Below are 15,982 nucleotides of genomic sequence, written 5' to 3'. Positions count from 1 at the left end.
TTGTGAAGATAGGAGCAGGGACCAGCATCATGAACCTGGGTACCAGCAAGCGCTTGGGTATGGCTGGGATGAAAGGTACAAGGCGGGGTGATGAGATGGAAGCAGGTCATGGCAGCCTTGGGTGCTAAGTCAAGGACATGAATTTCACCCTGAAAGTCAAGAGGAGCCTCTGAAGAATTTTAAGGAGGGGAGAAACATGATCTGATTTTTATTTTAGACTGGCCTCTACTTAAAGCCCACTCCATTCTTTGGAAGGAAAGGTTTAAGACTGCAAACCAATTAGGAGACAATTGCAGTAAATAATGAAAGTTTAAGATGTTGGGGATATTAAGGAGTGGCAGGGGTGACTGTTGTGGTAAGCAGAAGGTTACAGAGCTGATCAGAGGCAAAAAAAAAACTCAACGGGGGTCTGAGTTTTCTTTCTGAGGGGAGGCAGAGCTGGGTCCAGTGCTGGAAAGCAGGTTTAAGTATCAGCAGCCCCAAGAGGTTGTCCAGAGAGTCCCCAGCAAGAAAAATGAAGAGCTCAGGCAAGAAATTCTGCCATTTGTGAGGTTATGGGAAAAGAGGAGGCCATAAGGGGCCTGGGAAAGGAGGATGAAGTGGTCCTAACCATGCAGGCAGAAGAAAAATCACTAGAGAATTCCCTGGCCATCCAGTGGTTAAGACTCAGGACTTTCACTGCTGGGACCCGGGTTCGATCCCTAGCCAGGGAACTTTGTTGTTTAATCGCTAAGTCATGTCCAGCTCTTTGCGACTCCATGGACTGTAGCCTGCCGGGCTCCTCTGTCCATGAGATTTCCCAGGCAAGAATACTGGAGTGGGTTGCCGTTTCCTCCTCCAGGGGATCTTCCTGACCCAGGGATGAAATCCACATTTCCTGCATTGCAGGAAGATTCTTTACCACTGAGCCACCAGGGAAGCCCTAAGAGCTCACAAAAAAGAGACAGAAATCACGAAGCCAAGGCAGGAGGGGGCTTCCAGCAGGGAGAAAGCACAGCACCAAGTGCCCTGAGACCACCCTGGGCAGAATGAAGGATGAGCGAGAACAGCTCTGGGTGGAGACGGAGGAAGCCCCATGGCAGGGGCAGAGGTGATAGGAAAAGTAGGTGACCTTTTCAAACAGCTTGGTGCTACAGGGACAATACCACGGTAAGGGGGGAGGGGCTGAGGGAGGGTTTCTTCACGCGGGGAGGGGAGCGTGCGTATTTATTGGGAGATGCCAGGATAGAGGTGGGTGCCAGGGAGAGTAGGGGTGACTGAAAGAGGTGAGGGAAGGGGAAGCACGGAACCCCTGGAGGGATTAGCCTCAGGAAGCAAGGCTAATTCGAGGAGGGAGGTGGGGGGCTGTCCATGGGACAAAGGGACAGGAAACCCCAGTTTCCCAGGGATAGGCTGTGACTTATCTGCTCCAGCTGGTGGTGAAACGTGAGATGCAGACTGGGCAAAGATTTCTTGCCATTTCAAGAGAAGCTAGGCTGTTCCTTTTGAATGCATTCCCGATTTTCTGGAAATCTGATTTTTCAAGTGTTTGCAACCACCTCAAGTACAGTAAGCCCAAGACCTGACTGCAGCCCAAATTAAGCCCCCTGCAAGCAGGATTTCCTTTTCCCATGGTTACTTCTTCCTCTCATCTCGCCCTTCATGTGGGCGTCTCCCCTCTGGAGAAGGCATTTCCTTTACAGGATCCAAAAGCCTTTTTCCTAGACTCCAGTAGATCTCCACCAGTATATTCTAACCCTGAAGTTCTAAGTCTCGGGTATCTGCTCCACTCTGAACTCCAAGTTCAACAGATACTGTCCTGTGTGTTAGTCACTCAGTCATGCCAACTCCACAACCCCATGGACTGTAACCCACCGGGCTACTCTGTCCGCGAAATTCTCCAGGCAAGAATCCTGGAGTGGGTTGCCATTTCCTTCTCCAGGGTATCTTCCCAACCCAAGGATCAAACCTGGGTGTCCCGCATTGCAGGTGGATTCTTTATCGTCTGAGCCACCAGGGACACCCAGATACTGTCTTATAACCGTGTAAACATTCCATATATACCACGAGTGTTAACAGCTCTAGGTATCAAGAAACCCTGAGACTCCTGTGGAAGGAGTCAATTATTCCTCCAGAGTGAGTGCATTTTCCATTGACTTTTCAAACAGCTGAAAGGTGAAAGAGGAGGACTTAAGTATCAAGAAACCCTGAGACGCCTGTGGAATTTCTAGGTCCTGGAGAGGGAGGGGCGGGGTCCCTGGTGTTCTGAACCAGCTCTCTGCTGAGTGACTTCTGGTCCAGGAAGGCTTGGTCACCTGTGGAGGCTCCCATGAGCCTCATGTCTGGATGGAGGCATCATTATTAAGATTAAAGTCATCGTTCTTTCAGTCCCCATGACCTTCTCTCACCTGTGTTTGGGGTGGAGACTGACTCTGCCTGGGCCTGGCTGGTGGCTTCCTCGGGTTTATTCTGCTCTTTGCGTTCCAGGACTGATGGCTGTGGTGGGTTCTAACAACAAGGACAAGGGTTGTTACCAGTTGCACATCAAATCATCCAACCAGTTAATGTTTCTCAAATGCGTACTATATTTAAAAAAAAAAAAAAAAAAAAGGTCTTCCCTGGTGGTCCAGTGGCTGAGAATCCGCCTGCCAATGCAGGGGACACAGGTTGGATCCCTGGCCCAGGAAGATCCCACATGCCATGGGGCAGATAAGCCCAGGCACCACAACTGCTGTGCCCACGTACCACACCTGCTGAAGCCCACACGCCCTTGAACCTGTGCTCCAAAACAAGAGAAACCACCGCAATGAGAAGCCCACACACCGCAACGAAGAGCAGTCCCCACTCACCACAACTGGAGAGAGCCCGCATGCAGCAGTGAAGACCCAGCGCAGTCAAAAATAAAAACAATAATAAAGTAAATAAAAATTTTTCAAAAATAATAATGCATAAATAAAACCAGGGGCCCACTTTTATATCCCACCGCATCCCAGTCCAGCCCATCCCTTGCTTGGAAGCTCTGTCTGTAGAAGAGATAACAGGATCTTAAGAAGGGAGCTGGCATCTGCCGAAAGACATCCTCTGTTAAAGTCCAGTGACCCTGAAATAATGGGGATGGACAATGCCATTTCATGGACCTCAGTGCAGCAGACCCAGTCTCTGTCCTCAAGGATATGGCAGTGGCAAAAGAAAAGAGATAAGGTGCAATTCAACACTGAGGAACAAGATGCTGTCAAGTGAAGAATGTGTAGAAAGGAAGGTGTGAGTTACTGTCCAGTGTGTATCTTTTCTCTGTACCACGCTGACTGGGCACCATGGGGCAGGAGGGCTAACCAGTGGACTGGATTCCATGAAGAGTCCCTGAAATCTACGTGGTAGATCTCCAATGCAGGGGTCCCAGCATCTCGAAGTAGGGGTCCTATCAGGACAGAAAGTCTATATGAGTGCAGGATTCCCTGGCCAATGTCAGAATCCTGTCCTGCAGCAACATGGAAATCGGTGTGTGGAGAACACAGTTAACATCAATAGCTTCCATGGGCTGTTTTTTTTCATGTATTCGCTCTTTCAGGTAAATGACACAGTAAGTCCCCTACATACAAACGAGTTCCTTTCCAAGAGCACACTCACAAGTCCAACAAAGTTAGCCTAGGTACCCAACTAACACAAATGGCTATATAGTACCGGACTGTAATAGGTTTATAATACTTTTCACACAAATAATATATTTAAAAAAAAACACAAAAATAAAAGTTTTAATCTTACAGTAAAGTACCTTGAAAAGTACAGTACTGCAGGATAATAGCTAGCATACAGGGGCTGGCATCAAGTGAACAGGCAAGAAGAGTTACTGACTGGAGGAGGGAGAGGACGTAGGAGATGGTAGAGCTGAAGGATCGTCAACAGGAGGCGGCGAGCACACTGGCATCTTTGAAAGTTCGCAGCTTGGAGGTTTCTACGTAGAGGACTCACTGTACTTGCGTTTCTTTAACAACCAGTGGCGTGAAAACTGAGACAGAGATCTCAAGTAAGTTGCCCATGATCGCACAGCTGGGAAGTTGTAGAGCTGGGATTTGAAACCAGGCCGTGTGTTTCATGAACCCACACTTAAAACCATCAAACCATCCACTCACGTTTTGCAGCAAATATTAGAAAATATGAAAGGGAAAAAAAAACGTCCAAGGCAAAGTTACCAAGATCTCCAAAAGAAGTTATCCTGAAATCCTAAGCTAATTACATAGATTGTACTGCTGTGTCCTGTTGGCCAACTCGTAGCCAAAACTAGAGTGCTTTAGAAATAACAGAATAATATTACCATTAATAAACCATCAAAAAAAGATTCTGTAGCAGTTGGACTGGATAAAGGGGTAAAAGACAAATTTGTTTTCAACTGACTTTAGGAAAAGAAATAATCAAATCACCCAGCAATGAATTTCTGATACAAATAGGAAATTAATCTGAAACCATCAAAACAAGTCACACTGCCTTAAAATCCTATGTTCTCTCTAACAACTGTAAACCTTGGGCAGAAACCATTATTAAATTCAGCCGTACTAAGTGGTGAGTCCAATTCAATCCCCAGAGATAAATATTAAGGCACTAAATGATTTTAAGCTGTATCATGTTAGTAACAGAGAACCAAGCCCAGAGAAAACTTTCAGGGAGAAAAATCCTTTCACAGCCACCATTTCAGCATTTTCCTGAATACAGATGAGGAGGAAAATAGAAGAAAGAACCCAAGATGTTGAGGTGGGCACAGGGAAGAATCATGAAATTAAATGGTGTAAAATTGTAAATGCTCTTAAAGTTTTTCCTTTTAAAAGGAACTCCTTGGGACCTCCCTCGTGGTCCTTTGGTTAAGACTCCACACTTCCACTGCAGGGGACACTGAGTTTGATCCCTGGTCAGGGAACTAAGACCCTGTATGTTTCATGGCATGGCCAAAAAATTTTTTTTAGTAATAAATAAAAGGGAATCCTCTGTTGAAAACATTGGACTAGGTGACCTGTGAGCTTGGGAAAGACTAAGACAAGGTCCAGCCAGTGATACAGCTTCTGATGTACCAGAAGATAGGCCTGATATCATCTAGGCCAAGCAAGGGACAGACTAACGACTTCTGCTGACGTGTCCGGCACTAATCAAAGGAGAAACTTGGGAGGCAGGCTCAGAGAATGCACTGCTGTGTCAGACCGGACAATCAGCGTCGTCATTCCAGGACATGACCACTGTGTGGCAGGAAAGGACATGGAGGAAGGGCAGCCTGTGACCAAAGAACTCGCTGGAGCCACTCCAGAGAAGAGAGGATATGCGGTGCGGGGGAGGGGAGCCATTCCACAGGGGGCCTCCAAGACCCCAGATGCTGGTTTTTTTTACGTGGATAAGACAGTAGAGAACTGTGTGGAGAAAACTGATACATAACTATCTTCCCAAGCAAAAGAGTAGAGACCTCCTTACTCACTCAGTGTAAAATAGAAACCAAGCACACAGTGGTTAAATGGTGCTATTACTATACATGTGATTATGTTACTAACGTGAATCACTCACAACTTCCTGGCCAAGAAGACCGAACTGAAATTTTTATTCTAACAATGAGATCATGGTTTTTTGACCAACAGATTGGTGAAAAACAACAGAGCTCAATAAAAATCAATAAGGATATACAGAAAGCATGGGCTTTCATACCCAGAATGTACAAGAATACAAGTCTTTTGGGAGGGTGATTGGGAGCAGCTATTAAAATGCTACATGCAGTGCTCCTTTGCCCAGCAATTTCACCGCTAGGTAGTCAAGTAAAATCCTTCTATGTGTGCTCAAAATGGCACGTGCCTGGCTGTTTGTAGATGTGGGAAATGACGTGCAATATACAGGACTTCATTTGGGCCACACAATAATTCACAACAGTGAAGGAGAATGATACCGATCTGTCTCTACCTACACAGAACATCTCCAAAACATCTCGTTAAGGCAGAAAAAAAACATATTGCAAGATAATATGGTACGGTCTTATTTATGATTTCTTTTAACTCACCAAACTGTAAACATCTGGATTATTGAACAGATATGTCAAAAAACTTCAAGCAATGTCTGCAAGGGAGGCACGCCAAGGTGATGACAGTGGTCAGCACTACAGAGGACTGTGCAAATGGGTTTGAGACAAGGAGAACGTCCCTTGTTTAAGATTTTTGCAAAAATTAATTGCTACACAGCATAATTAAAAATTAAATCTTTGGAAATGTTAGCTTTAAAAATGTCTACCTGCCCACCCAAGTGTCCATCAGCATTGGGAGGGTGATTATTCCAAGAAGAGGAGGGTCATTCAACAGATATTTATTGAGTATCTGCTACAGGGCTAGGCACTGTTCTTCTAGACTCTGGGGAATCTTCAAAATATCTGACTTCAGGGGACTTTCCTGGTGGTTCAGTGGTCCCCTTCCAATGCATGGGACATGGGTTCAATCCCTAGTCAGGGAACTAAGATCCCACATGCCACAGGGTAACTAAACCTGTGGCAATCACAAGAGAAGTCCATGCATTGCAACAAAGACCCAGTGCAGTGGCTAACATATATATTAGTTATATATATATATATATATGCCTTCATGAAATTTACATTATAGAGGAGTTTATGGCATCACCTTCTTTGTCGACAGCAGACGGGTCTCTGGGAGAGAGGCAGGGGTTGATAAAATATGCCCAAGTCAGGGTCAGCCCTTTGAGGCCAGGGAAAGAGGAAAAGCTGTCTGCAGTTGGTCAGCTGCAATGCCACCACCCAGGCCTCATGGAGGGATTGAGAGCAACCTACAGAGGGAAGAAAGGGGACAGCCAAGTCTGGTCTGACTTAGGAGCTCCTGGGTGCTCAAGGCCACCAAGGAGAGTTCCCTTCCTGCCTGCACAGGGCCACTTAAGAATGACAATGGCTGAGAGCCAGCAGGAAGAGGGACAGAGAGACAGACAGGAAGAGGACAGTGAGTGGAAGAAAATGAGATTAGAGAGGAGAGCTCGCGGAGGAGCTGCCGGTGCTCTACCTCGGCCAAAAGCGGGGAGACCATCTCTCCCTTCGTGTGTCATCTGTCGCCAGAGCAAGACCCAGCAGCCCCAACCGTGCAGGAGCCATGAGAGAACCTGCCGGTCCCCAGCATCCTCGCTTCCCCTCCCTCCACTCCTCTGTCCCCACCCCAGGCCACCTGGCTTCCCTTTGTTTCCTGTTTAAGCTGAATGGTATAGGGAACAGGATAGGTGAAGTGACTCCAGAGAGACCCAACATGAAAAAGCAGAACTGAGATTAAGCTTAACGGAGTCATCATTTTGCAGTATATACATAAATCAAATCGTTATTTCGTACACTTAAAACTAACACAACATTATATGCTGATCACATCTCAATAAAGCTGGAAAAAGTAAAAACGGAACTGAATTTGTGGTTTGTGCAATAGATTGTGCTGTGCTTGGTCGCCCAGTGGTGTCTGATTCTTTGCGACCCCATGGACTGTGCCAGGCTCCTCTGTCCATGGGGACTCTCCAGGCAAGAATACTGGAGTGGGTTGCCATGCCTTCCTCCAGGGGTTCTTCCCAACCCACGGATCAAACCCAGGTCTCTTGCATTTCAGGCAGATTCTTTACCAGCTGAGCCTATGCAAGAGATTAAATATACAGTTTAAGGGGAAAGAGTTAAGGAAAGTTAAGGGGAAAGGGGAAAGTTTAAGGGAATCCTATATCCCAGAACAACCCGTATTCACAGAAGGATGGCAAGGAGGGGGCCCCACGATACAAACAAAGGAATGACTCAGTAATAGTGAAATGGCAGACATCCTTGACGAGCCAGCAAGAGAGATTTCAGGTTCTGGCAGCCTCTCCTGAGGCCTTCAAATCATCCCTCCGAGGCCCCAGGTTGCCCCACCTGAACCCGGCCCAGCCAGCTTCCTGCGATACGAATTCACACGGGTCCTGGGAGAGGGAGGTCGTGTGATTGGCCTGGAGAGTCACGTGTGCTAGTGAAGACCGGCTCTGCTAACGATCAGGGATAGGTCTGAACCTGTTCTTCCCAAACCTACGTGCTGTCCCTCAGAGAGCCGGACAGGGAGACGCACAGGGCGGGTTGAGCAGCTTTGCGGAGTTCTGAAGATCCTAGTGGGTTTAAAACTGCCATGCCCAGTTGACCAAACTGGATCTCAAGTTAACAACCACCTCCACTTCATTTCTTTTCCACTTTGAACTCAGAGAATAAACCGGGAGTTTCCTGACCCACCACTTCACATAGCAAATAATCCTTTCAGTAGAGAATGGATAAACAACAAAGTCCTACTGTATAGCACAGGGCACTATACTCAATATCCTATGATAAACCATTAGGAGAAAGAATGTATCGGAATCATTTTGCTATACAGCAGAAATTAACACAACATTCTTAATCAACTAAATTTGAACAAATTTCTCTTTTAATTTTTAAAGTAATAATCTTTTCTTCCCACCCTCAGCTGAGAAGTCCTTCCCAGCTCACAACCCTGCTCTGTGGACAAGGAATCAGCACAGGGCACCTGGGTCAACGGCCGTTGGCACAGATCTGCACGGGGCTGACACAGGGTCTCTCTCTTAGCAATTGGAGGTGGACATTACTCAAACACACAACACTGTTTTAAAATACACAATTCCCTACCACTTCCCCAGGAAATATCTGATCTCGAGGCCTCCAGATCTTCTTTTTCAGATCTACTTCTAGAAGGACTTTGCCCAAACCTGAGAAAGAAAAACACATTTGCCAAACGCCAGTCTCGCTGTCCTCAAAGAAGTCTTAGAAACAAACACCCAAAAGGCGTGGATGTCACCAAACATGCGCCCCTGCTCACATGTCACTACTTCACGGCCAAGTGCCTCCTAGCAAAATACACAAGGGCTTTGTCTCAGTCTGCAACAGTCTGCACTGGCATCGGAGCCACTGTCACTGTGTCTGTCCAGCTCAAAAAGAGTGGGAGCTGGGTGGAGGGTGGCAGTGAGCTGCCACGGAGAGAGGGCCCCACAACAAACACAACTTGCTTCAGGGGGCAGACACCACTCTGCACATCCTGCTGGGGTTTCTGGTCGCAGATCTCACTAGGAAGGAAGGGATGAGGGAGGAAAACGAAGGTGCTTTCTTTGTATTACTCCCTTAATAAAACAAATTGGTCGGGGCATCAGAATCTCATCCAAAAGATGTATTTTTTTTTAATTAATAAAAACAAAGTAATCAATTGAGAACATAACAGTCAAAAGTCATACTTCCCAGTCTTAAGTGACATTTCAGATACCAGTCACAGGTACTGGACCAAACTGATCAGATTTGGGGAGTCCTCTCCTCCTCATTACCCCAGCTTTCTCCCCCTCCGCCTTCCTCAACTGCAATTCTTGGCCATTAAGTACCTGTTGTGGGAACTTCCCTGGCAGTCCAGTGGTTAAGACTCTGCGCGCTTCCATTGCTTCCACTGCAGGGGACATGGGTTCAATCCCCGGTCAGAGAACTAAGATCCCACATGCCATGCGGTGCGGCCAAAAAAAAATCTCTGGACTTCCCTGGTGGCACAGTGGACAAGAATCTGCCTGCCAATGCAGGGGACATGGGTTTGATCCCTGGTCTGGGAGGATTCCATCTGCCTCAGAGCAACTAAGCCTGAGTGCCACAACTACTGAGCCAGCGTGTTGCAGCTACTGAAAGCTGGGCATTCTACAACCTGTATTCCACAACAAGAGAAGCCACTGCAATGAGAAGCCCACGCACCACAACGAAGAGGAGCCTGCACTCACTGCAACTAGAGAAAGCCTGAGTGCAGCAATGGAGACCCTGTGCAGCCAACAGTTAAATAAGATTTTTTTTAAATCTCTGCTATAATTCTGGTGAGGGCCGTCTCCAACCCACCCCTGACTCACCTTTGTCTCCTCTGAAACCCCCACAGATCTCTTCCCCACTCAGCATCCTTCTGAGGCTGCCACCCCACAGGTTAGATCAGCTCTTCACCTTCCCACTCTAATTCTAAAAAAAAAATTTAATTGAAGTATAGTTGACTTATAACATGTTAGTTTCAGATGTATAGCTAAGTGATTTTGTTATATATATATATATATATATACATATTTCAGATTCTTTTACATTATAGTTTATTACAAGGTTGACTCTCCAAGCTTTTGCTCTATCTCCTTTTCCACCCCTAACAAGGCCGTCCTGCACACTGGAAAAGTGTGGATTTTGAAATCTGCTGACTTTCCCTCCTTTACTGAAGTTAAGTCAGGCTCATCAATAGCTCCAGGAGAGCAGCTGATTTGTACAACTTGTGTAATAACCTATTAAGGAATCAGTTCTGGTGTTTGCTTCTTTTGTTTGCTTTTGGATTTTGTTTTGTTTGGTTTTGGTTGGTTGGTTTTCACCCAAAGTCTAAGCGAATGCCTTGGAGATCGAGGAACTACCAGTAATGGACAGAAGGAGAATAGGAGCCCATGTTGATAAGAGGAAGCGTGTTAAGTGATAAGATAGTGATAGAAGGACTAATGGTGTTTCTGCCACAAGTCACATACCACGTGCCTGGCATTGTGCTGGCGATATGATGGTGAACAAGCCAACCGCCTTCCTCCCTGGAGGAGCCTTTAGGTGCATCTCTGGCATCTTAAATTTGGGCCCCTTCAATTTCCCCTCTGAACCTTCAATGTTAATATCAGGAGGTGGCCAGACAAGCAACCAGTTACTGATGATCTAATACAAATTGTGCTGAGAACAGGAAAGTACAGAGCAACATGGGCACACAGACCATAGGAGGATGTGGGGTGGAGGGGCCTTTGTGTGTTTGGGAAAGAAGACTTCTAGGAGGAAATTCCCTAAGCTGAAACTCTGAAGCATTGAGGAAGAGAAGTCTGTTGAAAGCCAAGAGGTTAGAGCGAGCAGGGGATAAAAGAGCTGGGTGTGGCTGGAGAGGCCGGCCAGAGGCTGCCTCGGCTGACAATTACCAGAGTCAAAAATCGGGGAGCACTGGAGCACTCCCTGGGGCCTTGGGTGGAGCAGGAAAGGCTGAGCCACACCCGGAGCCCCCTCCAAGACCTTTTCTTCCCTGTGTGAACCCACATGCTGTCTCAATAAAGCATCCCTCACCAAACACCCGTGAACACAAAACAACCAAAGGGCCAATTCGAGTCAGAGCAAAGCGAATGGGAGACACGCCCCACTCCCCATGTTTTTTCCTGGACTTATTTTGGCCTCCAGAAAAGCCCTATCAAAGGTTCTCCGTGATCACATAACAAGAACAGGGCAAGCAGCCTTTGAGGAACACACAGAATCCAACGGTTTCCCCTTTAAAAAATGGAAAACACCAAAAGCGTGTGTGGGTCCAACGTGCAGTGAGGGCCATTTCCCCGGGTTGCTGGCAAGGTTTGGAATCACCATCCAGTGGCGAGAACTCTGTTAGTCCAAGGTGTTTATTTCCTTTTGATAAACAGTATGTGTAATTTCCCATTTTTAGGGACAATAATTACTTCAAACAAAGGGCAGTTCCCAAAAACAGTATTTAGAGGGACTGGTTCTCCTCCATAAGAGGATTGCAGCACAATTTTTTTTTTAATTAAAAGAAGCAATAAATTTTTAAAGCCCTTAGCTAAAAGCATTCGTCTCTTAGATACTATTCAAGAAACAAGGAACTTTTGGAATACGGAAGTGCTAGAATAGAGGAAGGGAAGCAGAAAGCCACCTCCCCCCCTCCAGTCCTCCTGGACCACCAGCTCTAACCCCAGCCATACATGGCACTGGCAGTACTCACCTGGCACACCTTCCTCCTGCAGCTAAATTCCTAGAATTTATTTTCTAGGAATTTAGACAATCCACAGCGGCTGCCTCCACACTCTCACTTGACCTCCCTAATCTGCCTGAAGGGCCCACTTGAAATTCAAGTTGTAAGTGAACTTGCACTCTTACAAGCAGAAAAGGCCCCTGGCATTATCCTCTCCTCCCTGCTCACATTCCAGCCCTCCCCACTGCGTGCCCACTAAGTCAGAGATTAGAGGCCAGCATCCAGCCCTGTGCTCTGGAGGAGACCACACTCCCAGATAAAACCCACTGGGCACTGGCTGGAAAGCCAGAGGTAGTCAAAAGCCTTCTCCCTCACCTGGATTGGAGTGGGGCACCTTAAGACAAGCAGGGGATGGGAATCCCTGGTGGTCCAGTGGTTAAACACAGTGAATGCAACCATAAAACTAAAAGACGCTTGCTCCCTGGAAGAAAAACCATGACAAACCTAGGAAGCATATTAAAAAGCAGAGACATCAATTAGCTGATACAGGTCCATATAATAAAAGCTATGGTTTTTCCAGGAGTCACATAAGGATGTGAGAGTTGGACCATAAAGAAGGCTGAGCAATGAAGAATTGATGCTTTCAAACTGTGGTGCTGGAGAAGACTCTTGAGAGTCCCTTGGACTGCAAGGAGATCAAACCAGTCAATTCTAAAGGAAATCAACCTTGAATTATTCATTGAAAGGACTGATGCTGAAGCTCCAATACTTTGGCCACTTGATGTGAAGAGCTGACTCACTGGAAAAGACCCTGATGCTGGGAAAGATTAAGGGCAGGAGGAGTAGAGGGGGACAGAGGATAAGATAAGTTGGATGGCATCACCGACTCAACCAACATGAGTTTGAGCAGTCTCCAGGAGATAGTGAAGGACAGGAAAGCCGGGCATGCTGCGGTCCATGGGGTTGCAAAGAGTTGGACAGGACTGAGCAACTGAATAACAACAACCAGTGTTTTAAGATTCTGAGCTTCCACTGGTCTGGGCCCCACAAGCCATGGGGTGTGGTCAAACAAAACAAAAAAGGCAGCAGGCAGGGGTCAAACTCCAGGTTACAGGCGAGAAGCCACGTCAGGCCCCTGGGGGAGAAAGTAAGGCGGGCACGCGGGCACCTACTGGCGTTGTTTGTGAGGCTTTGCTAAAAGGCTCTCCTCTCCCAAAATACTCAGAGTTGACCTGCCCAAAGGCCTGAAATAACCACCCAGACGGACCCACCCCTCAGGGCCCCAAAGTCCTCTTTTTACATGTAAATATCCCGAAGTATTAACATACAGGGCCCTGGCTCTCCGCAGCGCAGGAGTTTCTCAGAGCACAAAGCTGTCGATTGACTATGGGAAAAGCCTGTGTCCCCGCAAGGCTTCGGGCTTAGGGACCCACCAGGGAGAGGGGGCTAGCTCCTGCGGCCACGCCCTTCCTGGGAAGTGTTACTGGCCTCCAGCAGCTTTCCGAAGCCTCCCACCCCCTCACTTTCTTCCCCACCTCTTCCTTGCCCACGGTGCCCCGCGCCCGACCCTCCTCATCCAAACCTAGGCGGGGGGCTCACAGCAGCCTAGAGGCGGCTAAAAATCTGCCTGGCAACAAGTAACGAAACAGGATACAGCCTGGCGATTGGCTGCTCCGTCGAAGGGGGCGTGGCGTCACAGGCTCCCTAGAAACTGCCCTCCGCCCTCCTCTCGGGTGCCTCACTCCCTCGCTCCCTCTCATTTCTCCCGGACCGCGGGTCTCGGCGTGGTTCTTTCGCTCCTTGGACGCTAGCGGCCTCATGACTACATTATGGGGAGCTTAGGGGTGTCATCTAGTTTCTGGTTGGAGTGGAAGAACCTGACATTGCAAGGGTGCTGTTTTATTTAGGTCGTAAATTCATTTGAGGCGCTAGGAGGGACTTAGAGAGATGGGGAGCAGGGCTAAAATCCCCTCAAAGCCCTTTGGCACAGTCCCTGCTCCCTGTAAAGCCTCTCTTCTTTCCTTCCGTCACCACGCCCTGTCACGTTCCCAGCTGCTCGTTCCAAACCTCCCCATTTTCCGCTCCCCTCTTCCTGGGGCTTCGCTCCACCCCTACTGGCTTCTCCCTCCCGGCCCCCACCGCCCGCCACGCCGCCCTATCCACCTCTATCCTCTCCCGGGCTCGCGCTTCTATTTCCCTTATAGATTGCTTTTTGCTTCCTTCTTCCCTCGGACCCCCATAGTCTCCACAGTAAAGAGCGAGTGGTCCAACCTCAAAGAGGCTCCAGTTCCTTCCCATTCCGTTTGGGTGGGGCGCCGGTGGTGGGTGGGTGGGACTGAGCAAGTCCTTAGCTCACTCCCGTAACAGATGACCGTTAGCGAGTTCTCAGGCTGGGCTCCAGAGTCCTCTCAGCCTTGGAGCCTAGGAAGCTGGCAGGAAAAGGAATAAGGAAGGCTGTCCACTTTGGGAGCCACTATCCAGGTGGTGCAGTGGTAAAGAATCCGCCGGCCAATGCAGGGTTGGGAAGATCCCCTGGAGTGGGAAATGGCAACCCACTCCAGTATTCTTGCCTGGAAAATCCCATGGACAAAGGAGCCTGGTGGGCTACAGTCCGCTGGGTCCCAAAGAGTTGGACACAACTGAATACACACACCCACGTCCTGCCCAAAACTACTCTCTGGAGTCCCCTCATGCTCTCAGGCCCTCCCCCAGAGATGTGCCCAACAGGCCTCAGCTGGCCTGCATTCCCACAGCTGGGGGCAACCCTTCCACTGGAGAGGGTGGTGGAAGGGGCCTCCAGGCTGCCTGGACTGTGGTCAGGGACAGTGGGTGGGGCCAGTTACAATGCAAACACTTTGATTGTGGACTCTCTCTTGTTTATTATCATCCAGAAGAGTGAATACTCTGAATACTCCAAAGGGGAAAAGACCTAGGGTAATAGTGGGTGGGAGGGGTTGGCAGCTGCTGAGGAGGCTGAACCCAGACCAAGAGTTCACTTTTTTTGAAGCCTGGAGCCTCCCCTTACTCCCTAGATGAATAACAGCCTTTTCTGGGCTGGACCAGAAACCAACCAAGCTGCCCCGAGTTCTCCAGTTTCTGCCACTCACTAGCTGTGTGACCCTGAAAATAATTGCTTAAACTCTCTGAGCCTTAGTTTCGATGTGAGGAAAACAATACCCACCTTAGAGGGATGTTGCAGAAATCAAAAGAGATAAAGCATATACAGTACATATACAGTGCCTAACACAAAGTAAGTATTCCATAGAAATGGCTGACACTTCCAGTATTTACTATATGCCAAGCACCTTATATGTGTCAACTTACATCATCCTCACAAGAAAGCTATAAGAGAGATAACATATCATTGCCATTTTATAGATAAGAGAACTGAGGCACAGAGAGTTGCAGTAATTTGCCCAAGATCACACAGCTAGGAAGCAGCAGAACTGAGAGCTATCATTATCATCATTATTATTCCTCTACTAGACTGCAGGTTCCTTTGAGGAAAAGGGCTTTGCACACAGTATTTAGGTGACTCAGAGATAAAGAACCCACCTGCAGTGCAGGAGCTGCAGGAGACCAGGGTTCAGCCCCTGGGTCAGGAATATCCCTTGGAAGAGAACATGCCAACCACTCTAGTATTCTTGCCTGGGAAATCCCATGGACAGAGGTGCCTGGCGGGCTGCAGTCCATGGGGTCGCAAAGAGTAATGACTGGAGCGACTAAGCACAGGGAGAAGCCAGCATGAAATCTCAGGAGAGGGGCACCTTGTGGACCAGCAGGTCCCCTGTCCCTAGAGAAGGTCTTTTCATCCTTAACTCTTTCTGATACTTGGCCTCACTGCTGGCAAGTTTTTCCATGAAGGCCAGGCCTCAAGTTTGTGGTGGAAAACAACAGAAGGTTTTAAAGGGAACTGAAATCACCGCGCTCAGCAGAATGTTCCCCACACATGTCCTGCGGCCCATGCAGGGCAGAGCCTCTGCTGGGATCGGTCAGCCCTGGGAATCAAATGCCTGACACCCGGCCATTCAGAGGCTGGTAAACACTCTGGCATTCCCACCCCATGGCAAGCATTCATGCACCGAATTCTTTGTCCTTGGGAGGACGGACAGAGAGCTGCTCTGTGCTGTGGAGCCCGAAGCCAGAACTCCGGTTTCCAAACCCCAGCCAGAGAGCCCGCCAAGGCCGAGGCGTGCAGGCCACCAGCTCTTTCAAGCACGCTTGCAAAATAAACTTGCCCAAACTTGGACTTCTTTCTTGAAAACTTG

General features: G+C 48.1%; 1 protein-coding gene across 1 annotated transcript in view; it reads right to left on the bottom strand.

The window, feature by feature from the left end:
* The window catches only part of AHNAK (AHNAK nucleoprotein), a 100,188-nt gene that overhangs the window by 48,877 nt on the left and 35,329 nt on the right, over positions 1–15,982 (bottom strand). Inside the window, exon 5 of the mRNA XM_070359603.1 lies at positions 2,388–2,487. Coding sequence (XP_070215704.1) covers positions 2,388–2,487 — 100 coding nt within the window. The remainder of the gene's footprint in view (positions 1–2,387; positions 2,488–15,982) is intronic.

The sequence above is a fragment of the Bos mutus genome, chromosome 22 (genome assembly GCF_027580195.1).
Source record: "Bos mutus isolate GX-2022 chromosome 22, NWIPB_WYAK_1.1, whole genome shotgun sequence".
Lineage (NCBI taxonomy): Eukaryota > Metazoa > Chordata > Mammalia > Artiodactyla > Bovidae > Bos > Bos mutus.
Note: the sequence above shows the minus strand (reverse complement) of the source record. Positions and strands in the feature narration are given on the sequence as shown.